Here is a 26,774-nt window from a genome sequence, read left to right on the forward strand (position 1 = left end):
CAGAAAAATAAGATCTTTTGTCATGAAATTTTGATACATTGTGAGCAGTTAGATTTTTAAAGGTCTTAAAAAGCATAATGTATGCTGCACTCACATGATCCAAAACTTATTTTATACTAAATAATGCCTATAGATCGTATCTATAGGGTCTCGTTAACAAAAAAAAAAAAAATCTAAAGCTTTTGTTAGGTGGGAGTAGGTACTCCGGAGCACCTTATCATTACCAATTAATTAAATCTTTGAGCAATAAGCAAAATAAAATTTGAAATAAACTGTCTTTGAAAAAAAAAATAGCGTTACTTATATAAGTTTACGAAATTTTAAGAATTTATTGGTTTTTCAAACGGGTAAAGAAGAGTTGTTGGTCTCCGGCCACGCCCTTGTCCCCGAAAAAATGGACAGACAGATAGGACGAGTACAAAAGCCAAAAGAAAGGAATTGGGGGAGTACTAGGATCCAAACCATGCCACGTGTACGCCAGCTCATCATCAGCGACAGGACGCCCCGTGCGGCGGTTCTCATCTCTCTCTCGGCTTTTCCCTTTACCTGTTGCGAAGGGGGCGGGGGAAACCCTTCATTTCCTTTCCCTTCTTCTCTATCGTCGGGAGTATCATTCGATCTACCTTTGGATCTCCTCGGGGTAGTTTATTTCTCTGTTACGATTTGAATCACCGGCGGACGAAGGTCGGAAATCGCGTTATTTCGTATTCTGGGAATCTCTTCTGGTTCCGATTGGCTTACTTTAGGTATCTTTGGGAAGATCTTCGACTTCCTAATTGCGGATCTCCTAGTAAGTGAGCTACTTTTTTGTTTTTGTTTTTCCCTGGGTGATTCGTAGATGCTTCTTTAGGTGTTATTAGTTAAATCCGGTGGAAGCGGCAGGTGCTTTCTATTTTCTCGATGTGTTTTTTTGGTCGATCTCCTTTCGTTCTTCGGTTCCGCTTACTTTGTCCCGGATTAGTAGATCCGACCGAAAATGCGTTGGTTTTTGTTCTGGTGTCGAGAATAGATGGCCCCTGAACAGGGAATTTTGCATGAATTTTGTTCTTCGTTTGAATGGATGCTATTTGATTCGTGTTGTTAATATCCTACGATCTAGTGTGAAGTCACGGCTTCGCCTTGCGAGCTTTGTTTGCCTGCGGATGCATTTTGGTGGTAAATGCAACTCTGAATCAATTGTTTCGGAGCAAAGCATCGGCATTTCTGCTTGCAAGATTTTGGTGCGTTACCTGCTGCCGATTTTGGAAGCTTTCCGAAAACCTGTACATCATATTCGCATCTCGAAGCATTGGAAAAAGCGTGGAGAACCCTATGGAGCATGATTACATCGCATTAATGGCATGTGTATGTTGTGTAGAAATAACCACTTTTTCATATTTCTTCGACCTTTCTTTTGTAAATTGGACCCTGCAAATGTGATCTACGTGGTATGTTAATAAATAAAGGGTTTTGGATCATGTGTTTGCGATGTGCAAGTGGATTTTCCAAGAGTTTCAAAAATCAACGTTCCACAATGTGCCGAATTTTCATTACTCAAGAACTCTTTTTTTGATGTTAGAAACACATGATCCAAGATGTGATCCTTAGTAAACAAACCGTGGGAAACTCATCTACGTGGTTAGATTGAGCCGATACAACTTGCACCTATGATTCCCAGCTCAATACCTCTCATATTAGCGAATATATTTGTGTGCACGCTTGCTTATTTTTTGCCATCACATTCTTTTGCACGAAACTCCTTCCTCACGCCCCTACCTTAACCCCTCTTTTGGTCATCACCTGTAAAATTCTGACGTGATTTTCCTTGACAGTGTAACTTTTTATTTATTTTGTTTACTGAGATCGAATAATAAGTTCTGAGTCCTTTGATTTTGTTTTTATTCTGGCAGTGCAGGCCATTTTCATGTGATTTAGATGGTATGCTACTCTATATTGAGGCCAGCGACTGTTCCTGTGGGCCATTTTGCAAGTCTATTGAGGACACAGGTTCAGACCAGGGGTTTTAGGAGGAATTTGGATGCAAGATTTGGGATTCCATATCCTATTATTCATAGAATTAGGGAATTTAAGACAATGATGATCGATTCTGGGAATCCGGTTGAATCTGGAGTTGCTGATGTGCTACCAGAGAAAGAGGATATAATTCACGGCGATTTTGCAAGCGGCCGGTGGAAGAGGTTAGGATTTCTTCTGTTATCTACTTTTGATTTTCTTTTTTAATTCATCATTTTGCAATAGCATGGATTAATTTTTCAGTTGAATGTACATATCCAGTCAAATTAACAACAAGCTATCTTTTTTTTCCCTTTTAGTAGGCATTGTTGAGTTAAGATCTCCATGTGTATAAAGTATTGTTAACTATAAGACTTCTTAGTTAAGCGGAATATTTAATGTTTCACAACCATGGTTGCTTTTGAAAGAACTTGCTCTGTTGAAACAACTCCCTCATTTTCTTTTTGTGCATATTTGTGTGCTTCATATTGCATTCAGGGACATTTTTTGGTTCTACAAGTGTATCATAGTTTAAGTGGATTAGAGTTCAGATGGGGAGAGAAAAAGTCAATGCCTTTGAACTGTATGAGAGTTTAAAAAGGAATAGGTAGGGGACGAAGCTATGCTCATGGGTGTGTGTATGGAGGGTACGACACCACAATTCCAAAAGATGTGGGTACAGTGACACAACTATATATATATATATATTAAATCCATATATATATTACAAGATATTTCACATAAATACAAAATTCAAAGAATCAAATTCCAACAACATAAATTAATTTAACATTTAGCAAGCAACTAAACTAGTAACAACTAACAAGATTATTTTATTCAAATTTTAACAATAAGAACTTAGAAGCAACAAGCTACAACTAACAAATTAACAATTTAAGAAATAAGTTATAACAAGCTAATTAACAATTTCATATACGCATTGACCACACTATCATATAATACCTAACAAATTAACAAGTTAGCAAATAAAAATATAGAAAAACATTTATATAACATAGTAACAACTATAAGTTAAAATGCTTACTAAAAAAAAAGTTCAAAATTTCAAAAGGGACATAACAAAAGAGTCATGACTCAACTGTTCCTTCATTACCCATATCAATGGATGATGAAAGAACATGATCATCTAATTCCAGGATCAAAGTTTCAAAGTCATGCTCTTCTTATAAATCAAAATCTTCAGCATTAACATACCAAAACTTGGTGCTCCTTTACCTGCAAAGTAATTAAATCATTATGTATTAGATATGCAATAAAACTAAAATAAGTAAATAAAAAAAAATCAAAATTATAAATTAAAAATATTCAAAATTAATAATTTTGATACCTATATTCTTCTTTATCTCGTGAAAGCAATCAGAGGTTAGAATGTAAAAACACTAAATCTTTTGCCCTCTTGCTAGTCTGCTTGTTTATAAAATATTGTGAATTTGTGCGTACGTGTTTAAATTTCATTTACAATAAGAAGATGTCGAGGTTGTACTAATAGCCTGAAAGCAAGATGTTTAAGCAAAGTGTAGTTATGTTCATATGTGACCCACCATGTAAGAGAATAATCATCATCCTTATCTATCAACCCCTTCAAACCATCAAATCCATCAAATCGTCCTAAAAAAAACTTTGAAAACTCACTATGCATTTTATCATTTTGGTCTGGATAAAAAAAATCCTATTAAAACAAAGAACCCTATTTTTTGTCAGCTTTGAATAAGGGTGTCAACGTGTCGGGTTTGGTTTGGACCCAGGTGGAGCCAAACAACAACAACAACTACGCCTTCATCCCAAAACAATTGGGGTCAGCGATATGAACCAAAAAAGAAATTCATTTTGGGTCTTCCACATGAATCCTTTTCCTCCAATCATTTCTATCCAACGCCATGTCCTCGGTGAGGTTCAAAGCATTCATATCCTTTCCTATCATCTCCATCCAAGTCTTCCTAGGCCTACCCCGACCTCTTTTAACTAATATATTTTCCCATTTCTCCAACCTTCTAACTGGAGCATCATTAGGCCTTCGCCGAATATGTCCAAACCACCGTAAACGATTCTCTCGCATCTTATTTTCAATGGGTGCAACACCTACCTTCTTACGTATCTCTTCGTTCCGAATCTTATCTTTTATTGTATTTCCACACATCCATCTAAGCATCCGCATCTCAGCTACACTCATTTTTTGAATATGATGTCTCTTGGCAGCCCAACATTCCGTACCATAAAGTAAAGCGGGTCTAATAGTCGTCCTATAAAACTTTTCCTTCAACCGCAATGGCATTCTACGATCGCACAGCACTCCAGTAGCAGTTTTCCATTTCATCCACCCAACCTTTATCCTATGATTTACATCTCCATCAATTTCTCCATACTTTTGAATGATGGATCCCAAATATTTGAAATAATCATTCACCGGTATATCTTGCTCACCAAGCTTCACTACACTCCCATCACTACTTCGTTGCTTACTAAACCGACATTCCATATATTCAGTCTTACTCTTACTCAACTTAAAACCTCTAGCTTCCAATGTCTGTCTCCATAATTCTAACTTAGCATTAACCCCAGCTCTAGACTCATCAATCAAAACAATATCATCAGCAAACAACATACACCACGGTACATTTTCTTGAATTGATCTCGTAAGCTCATCCATCACTATCGCAAATAGGAAAGGGCTTAAAGCAGATCCTTGATGTAACCCAACCGTTATCGGAAAATTGGTTGTCACCCCTCCACAAGTGCGGACATTGGTTACTACTCCTTCATACATATCTTTAATTATACTAATGTACTTGAGAGAAACACCTTTCTTCATCATTGTCCACCAGAGAACGTCCCTAGGTACTCTATCGTATGCCTTCTCTAAATCAATAAAAACCATATGCAAATCTTTGTTCCTCTCTCTATATCTTTCAATAAGTTGTCTAAGAAGATGTATAGCTTCCATAGTTGATCTTCCAGGCATAAAACCAAATTGATTCTCCGATATCATGACAACCTTCCTCAACCTAGACTCAATCACCCTCTCCCAAAGTTTCATAGTATGACTCATGAGTTTTATACCACGATAGTTTGTGCAATCTTGTATATCACCCTTATTCTTATATAAAGGCACCAAAGTACTCTTCCTCCACTCATTAGGCATCTTATTTGTTCGCCAAATCAAGTTAAAAAGATTTGTCAACCATTCTAAACCTTTCTCTCCCAAGCATTTCCAAGCCTCGATAGGTATACCATCTGGGCCAACTGCCCTTCTTGATTTCATTTTCTTCAAAGCCTCTGCAATTTCTTTCTTTTGAATCTTGCGCATGAAGTCACGATTTATCTCATGAAAAGGAATGGAGAAGTCTCCAAGATCTTGAGCATGACTATCATTAAATAGCTTATCAAAATAATCTTTCCATCTCTCCTTAATCTCCTCATCTTTGACTAAAACCCTTTGCGTTTCATCTTTGATACATCTAACCATACCCAAATCCTTCGATTTCCTATCTCTCATCTTTGCAAGCCTATAAATATCCTTCTCGCCTTCTTTGGTATCCAACTTGTCATAAACCTCCTTATATACCTTAGCCCTCGCGTTTCGAACAACTTTTTTAGCTTCCTTCTTTGCTATCATATACTTCTCCAAATTCTCATTATCACGACTCTTACTTAGATTTCTATAACACTCTCTTTTAACCTTAATAGCTAATTTGACATCCTCGTTCCACCATGATGTATCCTTACCTAGTGGTGCACCGCCTTTAGACTCACCCAATACCTCCTTAGCTACTTTTCTCATACCACCCGCTATCTTATTCCACATTGATTCTGAATCCTCCTCGAGACACCAATCAACTTCCTTAACTACCTGCTCTACAAACATTCTTTATTTAGCTCCTTTCAGTGCCCATTACTTAATTCTAGGATCTATCCTATGTCTATCCCTTTTGCGGTATTTTCTAATTCTAAGATCTAAAATTAAGACTTTATGTTGTGTAGCTACACTTTCTCCCGGTATAACCTTACAATCGATGCAACAACCCCTATCTCTCTTTCTTAGTAGGAAAAAAACTATCTGACTCGTATTAACCCCACTGTTAAATGTTACTAGGTGAGACTCCCTCTTCCTAAACCAAGTGTTTGCTAAGATCATATTATAGGACAAACAAAAATCTAAAATCCTTTCTCCACTTTCATTTCTTTCTCCTATACCATAGCCTCCATGGATATTCTCAAATCCATCCCTACTAATGCCTACATGTCCATTAAGGTCACCGCCGATGAAAAGCTTTTCTCCATAAGATGTCTCTTGTACTACTCCATCTAAATCTTCCCAAGATTGATGCTTAATGGAATCATCTAAACCTACTTGAGGTGCATAAACACTAATAATATTAATAATATCCGTACCTAATACTAACTTAATAAGTAAAATTCTATCACCCTTCCTACGGACCTCAACTACATTATCTATAAACTGACGACTCAAACTTGGACCAAATTTACATGTATGGTATCAGGTCCGAACTCAATTATAATCGGGTCCACTATAAGAAAAACCATACCCGGAACCGATAAGAACTACATAAACCAAACCCGATAAATTCATATTTTTTTATCATTTTTATATTGAAAAATTGCGATTTTGGACATCTGAAGAATATTTGAAATTGTAGTTTTTTAAGGAATCAGGCCAAATTACCCACACAGTACAGTCATTTTTTGAAAAAAACACACCCAAAAAAAGGTGTTTCCCACAAAGATAGGTAATTGTCCCAAAAAATTTTATGTTCCAAAAATTAAAATCATTCCAAAACTCAATTTAAATCTTTTTTCAGTCTCTCAAATCACCGATTTTGGATGTAGTGTCTCTTTTTCACCAACCCATTGCTATGTGCAGGATCTCTGGTCCGAGAAGCGGATTGGGCAAGGCCATAGAAGAGGAGATCTATATTACATGATTTTTTTGTCTTTGCCATCTAAATCTTTTTTTATCTAAAGATATTGAGACTTGGCACAAAAGGCTTGGACATCCTAGTATTTTCAAGTTGTATCTTTTTTCATTTTTGAAAAAATTTTGTAATGGAAAAACTTTTACTTGCAATGATTGTTTTGTTAGGAAAATGCATTCGCTTCCATATTCACGTAGTAATTTTGTTTTCAAAAGACCATTTGAGTTAGTGCATTCCGATGTATGGGGACCGACACCCGTTATGTCTAAAAAGAGGTTGTTCTTATTATATTGTCTTTAGTGATGACTTTACTAGATACACATGGGTGTATTTTATTAAAAACAAATTTGATGTCTTCTCCAATTTTAAAGAATTTCACTTTCTTATTGAAAATCAATTTCAAAACAACATAGTTATTTTTAGATCTGATTCCGAAGAAGAATACATGTCAAAAGAATTTCAAAACTATCTTAAATTAAACAGGATTATACATCAAAGATCGTGTCCAAAAACTCCTCAACAAAATGGTCTTGCCGAGAGGAAACATAGGCATCTCATTGAAACAACAAGGACTCTTCTTGTTTCTAAAAATGTTCTAAATTTTTTTTGGGCCGAAGCTATTTTTACCACAACTTATCTCATAAATCGTATGCCTTTTTTCTCTTTAAAAAATGCTTTTCCTTTTGAGAAATTGTTCAAAATATCTTTGAATTTTAAAAGATTGAGAATTTTTTGTTGTAAGTGCTTTGTTCTTTTTCAAGGACAAAATAAATTATCACCAAAAGCTCTTGAATGTGCTTTTATTGGCTATGGTGAAAACCTAAAAGGTTATAGGTGTTATGATGTACAAAACAATAAACTTTGTCTCAAGAAATGTAACATTTGTTGAAGAACAAAATGGTTTTGAAATTCAAAAATCTGAAGAAGAGATTGATTACTCTTTTCTATTCGACTTATTACCTAGAACTAAGTCTAAAAGTGATTTAATTTGTGATCATACTTGTAATAACAATTCACATCAAAATAATGATTTGCCACATACAATTGATGATTCTCACAATGAGGATTCTAATGATATTCATGTATATACTCGGCATGAGGAAAATGCACATCAAAGTGCTTTTGATAGATACTCTCAAGACATCTCCTTAAAAGATCAAGTTGAAGAAACCCAACTTAGGCGATCCTCTAGGAATAGTAGACCTCCTAAAAAATTCGTGTCATATGACTCCTTTTTCTAACATATAAAACTTGTCTAATGATGATACATTCCTATCATGAGCCTTCCAATTTTAAAGAGGCTAAGCAACATCTACATTTGATTGAAGCTATGAGACTTGAACTCGAAGCTCTTAACAAGGCCAACACTTGGACCATTGTAAGCCAACCCTTAAGAAAAAAGGCTATTGGAGGTAGATGGGTATATAAGGTCAAAACTAAGAATGATGGAACATTAGAAAAATACAAAGCTAGGCTAGTTGCTAAAAGATACGCCCAAGAATATAGAATCAATTATGAAAAAACTTTTGCCCCGATAGCTATGATGACTAGTGTATGAACCTTGATCGGTTTAGCATCCATTAAACGCATCTATCAACTTGATGTTAAAAATACCTTTTTAAATAAAAATCTTTGTGAAGAATTATTTATGGATCCTCCTCCGGGTCTTGAGATTGGTAAAGGAAACATTCTAAAACTTAAAAAAGCTCCTTATGGTCTCAAACAAGCTCTAAAAGCTTGGTATGATCATTTTATCAAAGTTCTTGCTAATGATTTTTCCTCTTGTTATACTAATATTGCTTTATTTGTTAAAACTACAGGAGATCACATAACTATCTTATTGTTATAACACTGGAAATGCTAAAAAAGGCATTGAGCTTATTAAAAATATTCTCAAAGAAAATTTTGATATGTCTGACCTTGGTTTTCTAAGGTATTTTTTAGGGATTAAAGTTGCATATTCCCCTAGGGGGTATGTTCTATCTCAGATGAAGCTTGCATCAAACGTTATTGCTCGGTCTGGATTAACTCATGAAAAGAAAGTGGAGACTCCAGAAGTAATCAACGCCAAGATGAGAGCCAATAATGGAACTCCTTTAGCAGATCCCACTCCTTATCGTCAGTTGATTGATTCACTAACATACTTGTCTATTACCAGGCCAGATATTACTCATGTTGTTCACAGTGCAAGTCAATTTCGGGCTGCTCCTACCTCGATTCACATGGCGGCGGTTATGAGAATTGTCAGATATTTGAAAAAATCATAACAAAAGGAATATTGTTATCCTCCTCTTCATCTCCTACTTTACTTGCTTATACTGACTCTGATTGGGGGGTAACTCCGATGAACATAGAGATGGATTGCCACTATATTCAAGATGAGTTCTTACTGGGTACCATTCAACTACCCTACGTTACTTCAGAGCATAAGCTAGCAGACTTCTTCACCAAGACTTCTTCACCAAAGCATTGCCATCGCCTCGCTTCTATTTTCTCCTCAGAAAACTCTCGATGATCTCACCATGTGTTTGAGGGGGGATGTTAAATTATATTATATATATATCTATATACATATATAGAGAGACACCTTTACATATATATCTTTATATATATTTATATATAAATATTTTGTAATACCCACTAGGGGTAAATTAGTCTTTTTACATATTCCACGCATATTCATTTGAATATGCTTTCTCTTTTTTTATTTTTATTTTTTTATATCATTGGGAGGGGCCCACCATATGAACATTGGACCCCTCCAATTCCTATGGGAGCCCCTCCTTGCCCTTGTGTATAAATAAGGGCCTTTGCCCCAGGTAAATGTTAAGCTTCTTGAAGCTTTTTCTATAAAAGTTTCTATATTTTTTAGCTTTCTTTTTCATTTTTATGTTTGTTGCCACTTTGTGGCTTGTTGTATTCTTGCCCATTAGTGTCCTATTGACTGTGTGCTTGTGCATTTCCTAGTCACTTTGTGACATTATCTTTTCTCTTTAGTTGAGTAGTTGGCTAATGGAAGATGAGGAAGAGGAATATGTATAAACTTAAACAGGAATTGATGCATATGGCATGGGAGCCCAACATGCTAGAAGCACGGAGCATAGTTTTTTTCATATTATGATATAAAACAAATGAGGTACATGGATTGGGCTAGATAGACAGGTAGATGCATGATAAGATCAACGTGTGATAATTGGTTGAGTAGTTGGCTAATGGAAGATGAGGAAGAAGAATATGTATAAACTTAAACAGGAATTGATGCATATGGCATGAGAGCCCAACATGCTAGAAGCATGGAGCATAGGTTTTTTCATATTCTGATATAAAACAAATGAGGTACATGGATTGGGCTAGATAGACAGGTAGATAGTAGATACATGATAAAATCAACGTGTGATAATGAATTTTCCTAATAATATTACACAGTTTCTTTAGATAAAAAGCCTTGAGAACTGGAAAAGTGATGAAGTTTCTATCTTTATCTTCCTTGTCTCAACTTGTGATTAGGGCTGGGAAACGAATCAAGCTGCTCACAGCTTGGCTCAGTTCGGCTCACAAGAAGCTTGTTCATGTTCATCAAATGAGCTCGACGAGATGAGCTGCAAGCAACTTGTCTAATGTGGATGAGTCAAGTATGAACAATAGGTGTTCGTCTCAATTCTACTCATCTCTCTCTCTATATATATATGTGTGTGTGTGTGTTTGTGTGTCACTAAAAGCGCTTTTGGATAGGTGGTTAGTTTGTATGGCTGTGGTAGAGGGTTTGAAGTTCAAATCACAGTGTTAACAGCCACATTAAATGCGGCATTTCTTTTTGGACGAGAAAGCTCGGGTTCGGCTTGCCTGGCTTGGGTGCGGTTCGAGCTCAAGCGTGGCTCACCTAGACTCGAGCCTGAGCTAGGTCCTGTGATAAATGAGCCGAGCTCGAACAAGCTATGTTTGGTTCATTTGGCTTGTTTACCAGCCCTACTTGTGTTTGGTAGGTTTTCTAATAAGGTTACTCAATTTCCTTGGATAAAAGGCCTTGAGAACTAGGAAGCCAATGAAGCTTCTAGCTTTATCTTCCTTGCCTTTTTTGAGAGCCGTCTTCTCCATTTGGCTTGATATTGGCTGGTGGATCATCATGAACTATATCCGAACTATATCCGGATGTCTGAAGCCACCTGAAAGAAGAGGGGGATTTGAACCATGGATGTAGTAGGTTCTCTATGAATTGAGCCATGTAAATTTGTGTGATTGTGTGTGTGTGTTTGTGGTTCCTTTTACTGTTTTATGGTATCAGAGCTTTAATCGACTTGTGCATGTCTTTGCTTGTTTAATTTGTGAAGGCTTTGCTTATTCGATCTGTGAATCAATGTCGTCATGGACATCACCTTCTAGCACATTATCTTCTTTTAGCAGTATGTCTTTAGTGCCAAAACCTGCAATCTAGTGCAATGCCTTTTCAAGTCTGGTTTCAATCACTCTAGATCAAAGTAATTGAATATGTGATATGTATTCAATATTTTATCAAATGCCTGATGGATCTTTTTCTCCTCCTTCTCTGTCTATGCATGGATCGAAAGAAGGCGAGGAACAAACTGTGAACTTGAATTTCTTGCTTTAAGTTGAATTAAAGCAATTACGATTGAGTCTATTGTTAGTCAAATCATTAAAATCCCTTTAGCTAAAGAAGTTTGGAATGAATTGTTGTAGAACGATTATATGCCTCTCAATAAAGTCTCAAAATCTTTTAGATGATAAAATGATATTCAAACTGAAAGGGAGCAAGGAACCTTGGACGTGAATCATAGTCACCTTTTTCAAGTAAAAAATTTTGGGTTCACAGTTTGTTCCTCACATTTTCTAGATCCATGCATAAACTGAAAGGGAGCAAGGAAAGTCTCATCCATGTGTTTAGTAAAATCTTGACTATTCATCACATTCAAATATTCAATTTATGAGCATCAAAGAAGATAATTGTTTCAATCTTAGTTTGATCAAAACAACACTTGAAAAGACGTTTCATTGGACCACAGGGTTTGATGCCAAAGACACATTACGAGAAGGAAACAATGTGCTAGAAAGTGGTGGTGATTAAGTCATAACTGCAACTATTCATAGGTTGAACAAGCAAAGGTAGACACAAACTATGACCATTCACAGATAAAAAAAGCAATGATCGGCCAGAGTTGATTAAGGCTTTGATACCATGAATATAGTAAAAGGAACACAAACAATTACTCATAAATTTACGTGGTTTGGTTGATAGAGAACCTACGTCACAACAAAAAGTATTAAAACTACCAAACCTGACTGCACTACCGCAAACACAAGCACAAACACCACAAGCACAACCAGCTGATACTCATAAACCCATGAAAATAGTTTACCGCCACCTAGTAACCTCTCAAAAATGCCAACAAAGCTCTTCAAAATGGAAATCACTGCACATGCTAACAAAGCTCTTCAAAATGGCAATCACTGCATTAAACCTGACTACCACTGTATCCCTTACTAAAAAATGATCCAAATGAAATTGATTCACCCTCACAAAACCCGCAAATCAGAACAGGATAAACATATTTTCAAATCAGGCCAGGTTTTCTCTATTGACAGAAAAAATAGGAGAAAAATCACAGAAAATCACTCACAGCTCCAAATCAAACGAGACTTGATTTGTTGACCTTCTAAAATCCACACCTAGTGGAACCCCAAAACACATCCAATAAATCTGGATAGACCATACCAGGCATTCCTTCTTGGATGATGTCGGCAGGCTTGCAAATTGATGCAGAATGAAACCACCAGAATCTCGTGATAATGTTCAGATTCTCCTCCAAGGCTCTGATACCATTTACAAATCCAACAGCTCAGGAGAGAGAAGTATGGAAGGCACTACAACTAAGAGAAGAAGAAGATGAAACAAAGGGTTTCATTAGCCTCAAGAAATGAGAGCATACAACATATATTAGGGGTCGACCTTTTACTTTACACAAGGCAAAAATACCCCTTTAAAGAATGTTATACACAAAAGGATACAAAGGAGAGGTAGCACACACAACCATAATTTGAAATATTATACATCATGCTTTAACACTGGACAAGGACTTCCTCCGGACAATCATTCATTTGGAGATGGCTGCAAATGGCATTCCCAAATTGGATACCATTACTAGGCAGACTGAATCATCATCTTGTTTTTGAGGGGCTATTGTGGTGAAAGCACACTACAATTATCAACATTGTATAAAAAACGCTATTCTATGGTGGAAAGCTGTGCATGCATGTGTGCACCTGGTTGAGTTCACCCATTATTGCCAAAATGCAACCTCCGGACATCTTTTCTTAATTACTATCGTTATTCAAACTTGTAGACTTGTAGTTTATGAGAACACTTGTTCATGGCTATCTTTGAACACATTTAGTCAGAAGTTGAAAAAGGGAAGCAAGGCTGGATTGGGTGCAATCATGTTGCAAATTTTTATGTGCCACTGCACCTGAGCACCCTCCATCTTTCCCATACAGCCTGTCAGCTGTGAGGCCCAACAACAGATGCTGGGTATTCGGTTGCAGCAGCAGCACATTTAAGATGTGCAATGTGATTGCACCTGATTTTTTCCTTCATTGATTCCCTGCTTTAAAATATGTCTTTTACCATTTTCTATAACTCAACGTCTGAAGCTCATTCAAGGAGAAGATACTGAACTCATTTCACAATCCATGCACATGATTCATAAACAACTAACAAATCAAAGTTCACAACATACAACACATTTTAATTACTTTCACATCACAAGGCATGACACCTCAAAAGATTGCCACCTACCAAACTCTGTGTGTGGCTGTCACCTGGGTACGGAGGGTATGACATGGAAATTCCAAAAAATGTGGGTACGGGGACACAATTATATATATATATATATATTAAATATCACATAGATACAAAATAAATAAATAAAAACTGAATATAATCTAAATATATATGTTATATCTAAAATATATATTATATACTGAAAATATAAAGTTATAAACTGAAAATATAATTATAAATTATAAATTATAATTTGAATACAAACTTGTAGGTAAGGAGGGTGAAATGGTGTGCCCGGGTGTTGACGCTTGTCGACACGGGTACAGAGGGAAAAATGGTGTGTCCGGGTACCATAGGTGTATGGAGATAGGTAGGAGTCCGACATGAATATAGTGCCAACTACACACACCAGAGGAACATAAAGCTCATTTCGAAACCATTCATTAAAGAGGTAAAAAAATATGATTTCTTCCCCACTTGATTGAGAAATTAGTTATTCAATGAGCTAAACGTGACATCGGTGTTTTCTTGCCAGCAGGACTTGGTTTGTTCTTTGGATCATGACCACGATTGGCTGATGGATCAGCATAATCGCTAGTGGTTGCAATCAGGATCCGTTCATGCACCAGTACAGCATTCTCTTCCTCCATTGGTGACCTTCCTGGCATGTTCACTCAAAATTTAGAACCTTAGCAGTGATGTATGAGTTGGGACATGGAACCAACGACTTTGAAACATGTGGTAGGTTCGAAGTTGATTGGTTATGTGAGTGCTTTGATGTCGAAGGAAAAAGAAATTAAGACGAAGGCCTTGAGTTCAGGGCATAAATGTGGTGGAATTTGCCTTTGGATATGTCATTAGTGATGTTGCTTGTTAGGCATAGAGAGAAGTATGAAAGGCACTACAAGCAAGGGAAGAAGAAGATGAAACAAAGGGTTTCATTAGCCTCAGTAAATGAGAGGATACAACATATATTAGGGGTCAACCCCTTTACTTTACACAAGGCAAAAATACCCCTTTAAAGAATGTTATATACAAAAGGATACAAAGGGGGGTCTGCACACACATAACTGTAATATGAAATATTATACAGAACTCTTTAACACTGGACAAGGACTTCCTCCTGACAATCATTAATTTGGAGATGGCTACAAATGGCATTCCGGAATTGGTTAGCATTACTAGGCAGGCTGAATTATCATGTTGTTTTTGAGGGGCTATTGTGGTGAAAGCACACTACAATTAATCGACATTGGGCATTAGTATTTTTTCAGAGTTATCAAAAACACTATTCTATAGTGGAAAGCATGTATTGGTGTGCAAAACCTCTCTCTTTCAAAACGCCTATGAAAGCTATTCCAGAAAATTGCATTTGCAATTCCACATGGAAATCCCGATTCTCTGAAATGAGAATTACAATTATGGTCATCAATGTGATTATGTGATTTTATTATTTCCATCTTGTTAGGTTTAGTAGTTTTTACTATTCCGTTGACAGTATGGAATGCAAATTTTTATATAGTGTTGGTCACTTTATGAAGATTTAGCATTTGTTTTCAGTTAACATACGTGCTTACACTAAAAAACATAATACATTCACTTCTAATTTGATTCTGTTTTGCTTCTAATTCTGTTCTTGTTTTGCTTGGTTCTATTTGTCCATTTCTTGCTTGCTGATTTTGAAATGCGTTGCTTTTCACTTCTGCTTCCTGTGTAATTTTTTTATTTTACTTTCTAGGCTAGCGGTTTTTCCCCAATCTATTGTACCTCTTGAGAACATCTATCTGTTTGTTTTTCTATTATCTGAGCCCTTGACTGGGTTGCAGGGAGAGCGGGTGCAAATTATAAAAATTGAAAGTCTTGCATCAAGCTTATGAGAAATAAACTATAAATGGCACTTTGGGGTTAAAAATATCATTCACTGCAAAAGTAGTTTAAATGGGATTGGAGTGGGCCATTAGCTCTTGTCAACAGTTCCTGAGTAGGGCGTTATGTGTTCAATCTAATGATTCAAGGTTATATGGTCAGAACTCAGAAGTGTACTTGAGTAATCCAAAGTGTTATAGATTCTATTTCACCTTAATATGTGACATAATTCTTGAGAAATTAATTCGTAGGTTAAGTTTCATGTTATTTTGCATTTTCAGGTTTGCAATTTCTTTGTATTATTATTGTGCACATGGTTATTTGGCTTTATTATGCTTTCCCCCCCTTGGGATATGCATTTATAAGAGCTCATGCAATTACATCTATACTTGCATAAACACATGTAGATCATATTCTTGTTCTAATGCTCATTTTTTCCCTTAAACTATAATCTTGTTCCATTCTATATGTGGTCACTGAATTTTCACTTGTTCCTTTTACTTCCACAGTGAAGATGGGAGAATCAGCTGTGGGTATTCGAGTTTTAGGGGAAAGCGGATCAGCATGGAAGACTTTTATGATGTTAAATTATCTAAGATTGATGGGAAAACTGTTTGCTTATTTGGGATTTTTGATGGTTGGTCTTTTCGCGCCTTGTTATTGGGATTATTTTTTTTTGAAAATTCACTTCTGGACTTTTAACATTAATTATGTTTTTTTTCCTTTTTTTTATGCAGGCCATGGTGGCTCTCATGCTGCTGAATACTTAAAGGAACATCTATTTGAGAATCTAATGAGACATCCACAGTTCATTACAGACACAAAATTGGCTATAAGTGTGTCATATTGTTGGCATTCATATTGTTTATCATTTTTGTGTGTAGGTGGTGTCTCTCAATAAAAGGCGTCCTTTTGCCTTGACTGCTTTTATAATATCTGCAGGTGAGACCTACCAAAAGACTGATGCAGAGTTTTTGGAAGCTGAAAGTAATACCTTCAGAGATGATGGTTCAACAGCATCAACAGCAGTGTTGGTTGGTAGCCATTTATATGTTGCTAATGTTGGAGATTCACGGACGGTTATATCTAAGGCAGGAAAAGGTATATTTTTTCTTATGTTTATCATTCATTATGGCTTTATTGGTTTTCAGTAATGAAGTCTTGAATCTTGCTTGCAGTACTCTCTCTCTCTCTCTCATGTGCACGCACACACACACATGTTCTCTCTCTCTCTCTCTCATGTGCACGCACACACACACATGTTCTCTCTCTCTCTCTCATGTACACACACACTCCCACATGTTTTCATGTTGCCATTACTGCTGGCTAGCTGTGTTTTGTTCACCCCTCCCCTTATCTCTCATATGCACACACACACACACATGTTTTCATGTTGCCATACTGCTGGCTAGCTGTTTTTCACCCTTCTTCCTACCCCCCACCCTTTGTCCTTTAAAAGCAGGCAACCCTTTTCATTGAAGAAAGATATTCAGCTTACTCTGGAAGTGACTGCTAACAAGCAACCCATTTGTTTGTGAATTCGTTTTTCAAGTTTGCAATATTGCGGACTTACTGTTCTGTCCAGTATGTCAACAAAGAGCTTCACTCAAGCTGCTCTCACCTTTGAACATGTTATTACCTGGAATTCTAACTCTATCTATTTGCCACTGCAGTCCTCTCAATATTACCCAACTTGGCATTGTTTGGACATTTTTCTTGATAAAAAGTCAGATGTCTTTCCTACGCCCTAAGCTGAGTTTAATAGGTTGCACGATCGTCTTAGAAGAGACAAGAAAAGTAACAAACAAGAAAGAGGAGCATAATACCAGAGGCTATAGTGCTATACCATAGCTGTAAGGTTTTTGGGCCCAGGGTTGCAGTGTGCAGGAGTATTCAGTGGTCAGAGTATATAAACTGTGGTGATCTTTGTATTTTGAAATGCTGGGAATACAGGTAGGTTTGTGATTAAAATAGATAACCTGTGTCCATCATCTATTGTTATGTAACTTCTATGAAAAGCCTCTTATGTACTATGTACTTCTATCAAAACCTCTTATGTACTATATGCTCCACAATCCCTGTGTTGCTAACAGAATGTGCTACATGCAGAGCCAGAACTAGGTTAGGCCTAGTTGGATTCAATTTGATCTAGATCCGATTCCAGGGCATCATATCCAACCCCCCAAACACACCCCCTCCCTTCCTCTCCATCTGCAAGTTTGCTAGTTTTCTTAGGTTCCTGGTTGGTTATTTAAAGAACATTATTTCCTAAAAAGCTTGTTAGTTAGGATCTTGCTGTTGTAGGCATCTTTTAAAAGTATCTTTTTCATTGATGACTTTGAAGGGTTGTGATTTTTTGAAAATTTGTTCTGATTAACCCCCTATCGCTACTCCTCCTTCCTTGCAATGACTTATAAAGTCACATTCATTATGTTTATTTGTGGAATCATTTGATTAGTGTAGCTATATGTCATGATGCCGATATTAAATGAGCTGCCATCTTCTAACTGTTAAATTATATACTTAAATATATATATTTAAGTATATAATTCTGTTGTATAACCAAAATACCCGATAGGGGTATTTTGGTAATATCACTATGTATTTTACTTTTAAATATTTTTTTCTTTTTCTTCTTTTTTCCTTTTTCCTTTTATTTATTAGTTTTGGACCACATAAAGGGGCCCCACCTTCTAGTCGTTGGGCCCCAAACGGTCATAAATATGACCGTTTGGGACTCCCAACTGCTAGAAGGGCGCCCCTCTATGTGGTCCCTTGGGTCCTCCCTTCTCTATAAATGGAGGGCTCCTCCCTCATTCATGTATGGCTTTTAGCCTCTCCTTTTCTCTTTTTCAATAAAGTTATTTTTGCCTTTGAAGGCTTTTCACCCTTTAGTGGGTTATTTGCACTCGTATTGTGCTTGTGTTCTCTTTTGCACATTGTGTGCTTGTATTGTTGGCTTCCTTGCTTCTCCTCTATTCGCATGTTGGTGCTTCCGCGTCTTTCATTACATGGTATCAGAGCAAGGTTGGTGATTTTGCATTCTTGTTGAAGCCTTTGGGAAGCGTGCCTCTTAACTTATTTGAAGAACAGAATCATCTTTGGTATCTATGAAGTCCGAATCAAAGGTAGAGCTCTCTTTTAAGCTCAATGGATTCAATTATCTCATGTGGGCTTCCGCTATGGAGAATCACTTAAGAGGTAAGAAACTTTGAGGTTTTGTTATGGGAATCTCTCCTGAACCTTCTCTTAAACTCACTAAAATGGAAGGGGATGTTGAAAAAGCTTTGGATGGCGATGAGCGCATCACAGCAATCAATGATCACCAATCCAAATTAGAGGATTGGGAAAGTAATTATGCCAAAATTTTGGCATGGTTCATGAACAATGTTGATCTAAAGAATTGCGCCAATATTGCGAAATTTAGAAGAGCCAATGAGGCATGTTTCCTTCTTAAGGGTATGTATACCCAAAAGGACCTTGCTAGGCAATTCTTTTGTCAAGAAAAAATTAGATCTACCAAACAAGGGGACATGAGTGCTCGAGATTATTTTAGTGCTCTTACTCCCCTTTGGGATGAGCTTGCCCTCCTTGAACCTAAATGGGTGGCTCCGGAAGATATTGAATTAAGAAGGGAACAAGTTGAAAAAGAACATTTTTTTCAATTCCTCCATGGCCTTAAACCGGAGTTTGAGCAAGTTCGGGCATCTCTTCTTCATCGTAGCAAAGCTCTACCTATTGAAGATGCTCTTGCCGAAATATGCCAAGCCGAAACTCGTCGTGGCAGTGGCATTTTCCTAAAGAATGATGATGTATTGGCTGTTACTAGGCCCGAAAATAATGTTAAAACCTATAGACCTCCCCATTTTGGAAAGAACAATAGAAGAGGTATCACATGTCACTTTTGTAATGAACCGGGGCACATTAAGCCTGTTTGTCCCAAGCTTAAAGCTAAGGTTGTCGTTGTTGAAGAAAATGCTTCAAAAAGGGAAGAAGATGGAGGTGATATTAAAGTAGCTCTCAATCAAATCTCTGAAGTTCTCCAACTCCTCCTCAAAAATTTATCTTCCTCTACCTCGGGTGCTGCGGTTGCCTGCTCTTCATCACCCCCAGGTATGTGGATTCTTGACTCTGGCGCATCCTTTCATATGACATCTCATAAAAATATTTTATCAAATGTGTTTACCGACCCCATACCTTCATATGTTTCAATGGCTGATGGGACATCTTTAAAATTTGATTGTATTGGGACACTTCATTTTAATCAAAATTTTATTCCAAAAGTAAGAGTTGTTCCAAAAAGCAATCCAAATCTTCTCTCGGTTTCTCAAATTACCGATCACGGTTGCCAAGTCTCTTTCTCACCCAAAGGTTGCACCGTGCAGGATCTCCAGTCAGAGAAGCTGATTGGGCACGACCATAGAAGGGGTGATCTTTACTACACGAATTTTTCGTCTCTTCCAACTAAGTCATTTTGTAATTTTGTAAATGTCAAAAGTATCGATATTTGGCATAATAGACTTGGCCACCCTAATTTTCTAAAGATGTCTCTCTTTCTTTTTTTGAGCAATTCTTGTAAAAACAATCACATGTCTTGTAAAGATTGTATCTTTGGAAAATCTAAAGCTATTCCCTTTCCTCAATTTTTTTTTGTCTCCACTAGGCCATTTGAATTAATTTATTCTGATGTATGGGGTCCCTCTCCAGTTGTATCCAAAGGAGATTTTTCATATTATGTTCTGTTTATTGATGATTTTTCTAAATTCACATGGATCTATTTTTTAAGTAAGAAATCTGAAGTTTTCTCATTTTTAAGAGAATTTCATGCAATGATAAAAAAATCAATTCTTAGGTAACTTGTTCATCCTTAGATCCAACTCATGAAGCGAATTTATGTCAAATGAATTTCAAAATTACTTAAAAGAAAATGGGATTTGTCATCAATGTTCTTGTCCAAACACCCCGCAACAAAACGGTCTTGTGGAAAGAAAACATAAGCACATAATTGAAACGACTAAAACCTTGTTGATTTCAAAAAACATCCCAAAATCTTTTTGGGCTGAGAAGGTTCTAACTTTCGTGTATTTAATTAATCGAACTCCCTCATCTTATCTAAAGAATCTTTCTCCATTTGAAAAAATTTACAACATGACTCCTGATTACCAAAGGCTAAGGATTTTTGGGTGTAAATGTTTTGTCTTAACTCGCAAAAACGATAAACTTTCTCCAAGGGCGATTGAATGTATATTTTTAGGGTATGGTGAAAAACAAAAAGGTTATAGGTGCTTTGATGTAACAAATTGTATATCTCTAAGGATGTTACCTTCTTAGAAGATGAAAATGAATTTTCACACAAATCAAATGAAAAGGTTGATCACTCTTTCCTGTTTGATTTATTACCGCGTGATAATAGTTCTGAAGAAACTTTTAATGAACAACAAGAAATACATATAGAAGATTTGGGTTCTGAACAACAAGATAATGTAAATGAACCTATATCTAGGCAAATTCAAGTTTATTCCAGAAGAGAAGAGGCAAATCCTCCTTGTGCTCTTGAGAGATACTCTCAAAATAACACAATGGAAGAATCATCTCAAAGAAGGTCAAGTTGTGTAATTAGAGCACCAAATAGATTTGTATCCTATGAATTTTTTTCACCAAATTTCAGGGCATGCTTATTAGCTTTGCATTCCTTTCATGAACCGACTCATTATCTTGAAGCTAAATAATATGATCATTGGGTTAAGGCTATGAAACTTGAATTAGATGCTCTTAAAAGGGCGCAAACATGGAAAATTGTTGATTTTCATAACGGGGAGAAACCCATCGGGTGTAGATGGGTTTTTAAAGTTAAAACCAAAAGTGATAGGTCTTTGGAAAGATATAAGGATTTGCTCAAGAATACGGGGTAGATTATGGTGAAACATTTGCCTCTGTTGCTAGAATGACTAGTGTTCGAGCTCTTATTGTTGTTGCTTCTATTAAGAAATGAAACATTTTTCAACTTGATGTGAAAAATGCATTCTTAAATGGTGACCTTAACAAAGAGGTTTATATGGAACCTCCTTCAGGTATGAATCTAAATGAAAGTCTTTAAATTAAAAAAAGACATTATATGGTCTAAAACAAACTCCTAAAGCTTGGTATGACAAATTTAGCAATGTCTTGATTAATTTGGGTTTTATATCTTGTTATACTGACACTGCTCTCTTTGTCAAGAAAACATGTGATCTTATAATCATTCTTCTTCTGTATGTTGATGACATGATCATCACAGGGAATGATAAAAAGGGAGTAGATGAGGTTAAATTCGTTCTAAAGAAAACTTTTGATATGTCTGACTTGGGTTATCTGAGATATTTTTTAGGTATTGAAGTGGTGTATTCTCCTCGTGGATATATCTTGGGATATATCTTGTCTCAAATGAAATTGACAGTTAATATTTGCACCAAGTCAAGGATTTCAGATGCCAAAACTGTCGAGACCCCGGAAGTTATAAATGCAAAATTCAGACTTGAAGATGGTGTTCTCTTTGAAGATCCTACACCTTATCGCCAACCTATGTCACATGGGTGCGGGTGCGGGTGCGGGTGCGGGTGCGACACGGGTGCGGCGCAATTTCAAAAAATTTGGACACGGGGACTCGGCTATATATATATTGAAAAATAAAATAAAAATATATATATATATATATATATATATATATATATATATATATATATATATATAAGACTCGGTCAAAGTTGTGCCCATTAGGGGACAGGTGATGAGTTGTGAAGGCATTCTGTACACTTTCTTCATACAGGAATAATTCACTTTTGGGCACTTTCTTCATACACTGTAATAATTCACTTTCTTCATACAGGAAAAAACCACAAAAACTTGAGTTGTGCCCATTCTGTACTTAAAACTTGAAAGTGTACAGGTTTTTTAGTTGTGATGGGGTTTTTTCCTTACAGCTGTAGCCCAGAAAATTTAAAAAAAAAAAATTCAAAAATTTTTTTTTTTCCAAAAAATGGACCAAAATGACCCTGGGTGCGTTGACCGCACCCAGGGTCGGGTTGACCGAGTCCGAGCCGCACCCGTGTCGGTGCGTGTCGACGCGGGTGCGGCGACCTTGGAGCCGAGTCCGTGTGACATAGTCGCCAACTGATTGACTCTCTCACCTACCTATTCATCACCCGTTCGGATATAGCTCATGCGGTTCATGCTGCAAGCCAGTTTCAGCATGCTCCTACTTTTGTACATATGGCGGCTGTGATGAGGATTGTGCGTTACATCAAGAACACCATCTCTAAAGGGCTTTTCTTATCCTCTTCTTTATCTTTTGACTTAATTGCTTATACTGATGGTGATTGGGGAGAAAATCCCAATGATCGAATCTCAATCACTGGTTTTTGTGTTTTCTTAGGGGAATCACTTATCTCTTGGCGGTGTAAGAAGCAACAAAAAGTTTTTGTCTTCCACTTAAGCCGAATATCGGGCGATGACAATGACAACTATGAAAATAGTATGGATTAGAAGTCTCCTCAGTGACTTGGGCATCTTCATTTTTACTCCTACCAAGATGTGTTGTGACAACAAGAGTGCCATTTATATTGCTAGCAACAACACTTTTCACGAGCGTACAAAGCATATTGAGATGGATTGTCACTATGTTCGAGACGAATACCTTAAAGGGACCATTTCATTGCCATATGTTACTTCAGAGTTTCAATTAGCAGACTTTTTCACCAAAGCTCTACCAGCTCCAAGATTTATGTTCCTCTTGACAAACTTTCCGTCTTCTCCCCGTAAAGTTTGAGGGGGGGGGTGTTAAATTATATACTTAAATATATATATATTTAAGTCTATAATTCTGTTGTATAACCAAAATACCCGATAGGGGTATTTTGGTAATATCACTATGTATTTTACTTTTAAATATTTTTTTCTTTTTCTTCTTTTTTCCTTTTTCCTTTTATTTATTAGTTTTGGACCACATATAGGGGCCCCACCTTCTAGTCGTTGGGGCCCCAAACAGTCATAGATATGACCGTTTGGGACTCCCAACGGCTAGAAGGGAGCCCCTCTATGTGGTCCCTTGGGTCCTCCCTTCTCTATAAATTGAGGGCTCCTCCCTCATTCACGTATGGCTTTTAGCCTCTCCTTTTCTCTCTTTCAATAAAGTTATTTTTGCCTTTGAAGGCTTTTCACCCCTTAATGGGTTATTTGCACTTGTATTGTGCTTGTGTTCTCTTTTGCACATTGTGTGCTTGTATTGTTGGCTTCCTTGCTTCTCCTCTATTCGCATGTTGGTGCTTCCGTGTCTTTCATTACACTAACATTGACATATAAAAAGTTAAATAAAACATTTCAGTTCGTATCTTGTGGAGACAAAGTTGAAGAATTATACTATAGGATGTTGTTGGTCTTTGTGAGATCTCTAAACATGCTAAAAAAACAAGATTTTTCAGGGAGAATTTTAAGGGGGATGGTTCGCGAAGGCATAATTGAGATTTAACCCTTAAGAACGTGGAAAAAAAACTAAATAAGATGAGAACATGGAAAAATAGGAAATTAATAGTATATTGCCATTGAAGAGTTCTCAAGACATGGTAGGAAGGTCATTCCGATGCATACATACAAGAAAATAAATGCTCATGAGCAAAAAGAGAAAATGATGAAGTGGAGACAGTGTTTAACTATGTCCATGGAGTGTCATATTTTGGTGTTCATAGAACTATTATTTTATGTTTACCCATTGGGGCGTTCCCTACTGAGTGACGCGTTGTACTCTATAGGCCCGGAGGCAGTGATAAATGGGCAAGGGTTGCTAGGTCGTCGCCCAGAAGCGATGCATCACACCGACGCCCGGGTTTGGTGTCAAATAGGCAAGGGTTCCCTCACTTTGTTGGACGGGTGGGGGTAAAGAAGATAGTTCAAGACCATAAAATTAGGTTAGCCACTTGGAACGTAGGGTCCTTAACTGGTAAGTTGGTAGAGTTAGTAGATGTTATGTGTAGGAGAACGATGAATATTTTATGTCTACAAGAGACCAAATGGGTAGGTGAGAAAGCAAAAGTGATAGAACCTTGGGGATATAAGATTTGGTATACAGGAATATGAATGGAGTAGGGATTGTTATTGGTCGTGAGTTTATAGATAATGTAGTTGATGTCCATAGGAAGGGTGATAGGATTTTATTTATTAAATTAGTATTAGGTACGGATATTATTAATATTATTAGTGTTTATGCACCTCAAGTAGGTTTAGATGATTCCATTAAGCGTCAATTTTGAGAAGATTTAGATGGAGTAGTACAAGGGATATCTTATGGAGAAAAACTTTTCATCGACGGTGACCTTAATGGACATGTAGGCATTAGTAGGGATGGATTTGAGAGTATCCATAGAGGCTATGGTATAGGAGAAAGAAACGAAGGTGGATAAAGGATTTTAGATTTTGGTTTGTCCTATGATATGATCTTAGCAAACACTTGGTTTAGGAAGAGGGAGTCTCACCTAGTAACATTTAACAGTGGGGTTAATACGAGTCAGATAGTTTTTTTCCTACTAAGAAAGAGAGATAGGGGTTGTTGCATCGATTGTAAGGTTATACCGGGAGAAAGTGTAGCTACACAACATAAAGTCTTAATTTTAGATCTTAGAATTAGAAAATACCGCAAAAGGGATAGACATAGGATAGATCCTAGAATTAAGTAATGGGCACTGAAAGGAGCTAAATAAAGAATGTTTGTAGAGCAGGTAGTTAAGGAAGCTGATTGGTGTCTCGAGGAGGATTCAGAATCAATGTGAAATAAGATAGCAGAGAAAGGTGGCTAAGGAGGTATTGGGTGAGTCTAAAGGCGGTGCACCACTAGGTAAGGATACATCATGGTGGAACGAGGATGTCAAATTAGCTATTAAGGTTAAAAGAGAGTGTTATAGAAATCTAAGTAAGAGTCGTGATAATGAGAATTTGGAGAAGTATATGATAGCAAAGAAGGAAGCTAAAAAAGTTGTTCGAAACGCGAGGGCTAAGGTATATAAGGAGGTTTATGACAAGTTGGATACCAAAGAAGGCGAGAAGGATATTTATAGGCTTGCAAAGATGAGAGATAGGAAATCGAAGGATTTGGGTATGGTTAGATGTATCAAAGATGAAACGCAAAGGGTTTTAGTCAAAGATGAGGAGATTAAGGAGAGATGGAAAGATTATTTTGATAAGCTATTTAATGATAGTCATGCTCAGGATCTTGGAGACTTCTCCATTCCTTTTTATGAGATGAATCATGACTTCATGCGCAAGATTCAAAAGAAAGAAATTGCAAAGGCTTTGAAGAAAATGCAATCAAGAAGAGCAGTTGGCCCAGATGGTATACCTATCGAGGCTTGAAAATGCTTAGGTGAAAAAGGTTTAGAATGGTTGACAAATCTTTTTAACAAGATTTGACAGACAAATAAGATGCTTAATGAGTGGAGGAAGAGTACTTTGGTGCCTCTATATAAGAATAAGGGTGATATACAAGATTGCACAAACTATCGTGGTATAAAACTCATGAGACATAATAAGGGTGATATAGAGAGAGGAACAAAGATTTGCATATGATTTTTATTGATTTGGAGAAGGCATACGATAGAGTATTTAGGGATGTTTTCTGGTGGACAATGATGAAAAAATGTGTTTCTCTCAAGTACATTAGTATAATTAAAGATATGTACGAAGGAGTAATAACCAATGTCCGCACTTGTGGAGGGGTGACAACCAATTTTCCTATAACGGTTGAGTTACATCAAGGAACTGCATTAAGCCCTTTCCTATTTGCTATAGTGATGGATGAACTTACGAGATCAATTCAAGAAAATGTGCCATGGTGTATGTTGTTTGCTGATGATATTGTTTTGATTGATGAGTCTAGAGCTGGGGTTAATGCTAAGTTAGAATTATGGAGACATACATTGGAAGCAAGAGGTTTTAAGTTGAGTAAGAGTAAGACAGAATATATGGAATGTCGGTTTAGTAAGCAACGAAGTAGTGATGAGAGTGTAGTGAAGCTTGGTGAGCAAGAAATACCAGTCGATGACTGTTTCAAATATTTGGGATCTATTATTCAAAAGTATGGAGAAATTGATGAAGATGTAAATCATAGGATAAAGGTTGGGTGGATGAAATGGAAAAGTGTAACTGGA

The 26,774-nt window shown here is 36.7% G+C and overlaps 1 protein-coding gene across 3 annotated transcripts in view; it reads left to right on the plus strand.

The window, feature by feature from the left end:
- Positions 1 to 546: 546 nt before the first annotated feature.
- Positions 547 to 26,774, plus strand: part of LOC149820084 (putative protein phosphatase 2C 52) — a 44,178-nt gene continuing 17,950 nt past the window's right edge. Inside the window, exons 1-5 of one of the 3 annotated variants that reach the window (XM_089981978.1) lie at positions 547 to 790; positions 1,895 to 2,177; positions 16,113 to 16,240; positions 16,341 to 16,439; positions 16,546 to 16,704. In XM_089981978.1, the coding sequence (XP_089838104.1) occupies positions 1,915 to 2,177; positions 16,113 to 16,240; positions 16,341 to 16,439; positions 16,546 to 16,704 (649 nt within the window). In that variant the 5' untranslated portion in view covers positions 547 to 790; positions 1,895 to 1,914. Of the gene's footprint in view, positions 791 to 1,322; positions 1,345 to 1,889; positions 2,178 to 16,112; positions 16,241 to 16,340; positions 16,440 to 16,545; positions 16,705 to 26,774 lie in introns of those variants that run through there. The other 2 variants (XM_089981977.1, XM_089981979.1) reach the window with 2 other exon arrangements.

This window comes from Nuphar pumila, chromosome 12 (assembly GCF_984573655.1).
Source record: "Nuphar pumila chromosome 12, dmNupPumi1.hap1.1, whole genome shotgun sequence".
In the NCBI taxonomy this organism is placed as follows: Eukaryota; Viridiplantae; Streptophyta; class Magnoliopsida; order Nymphaeales; family Nymphaeaceae; genus Nuphar; species Nuphar pumila.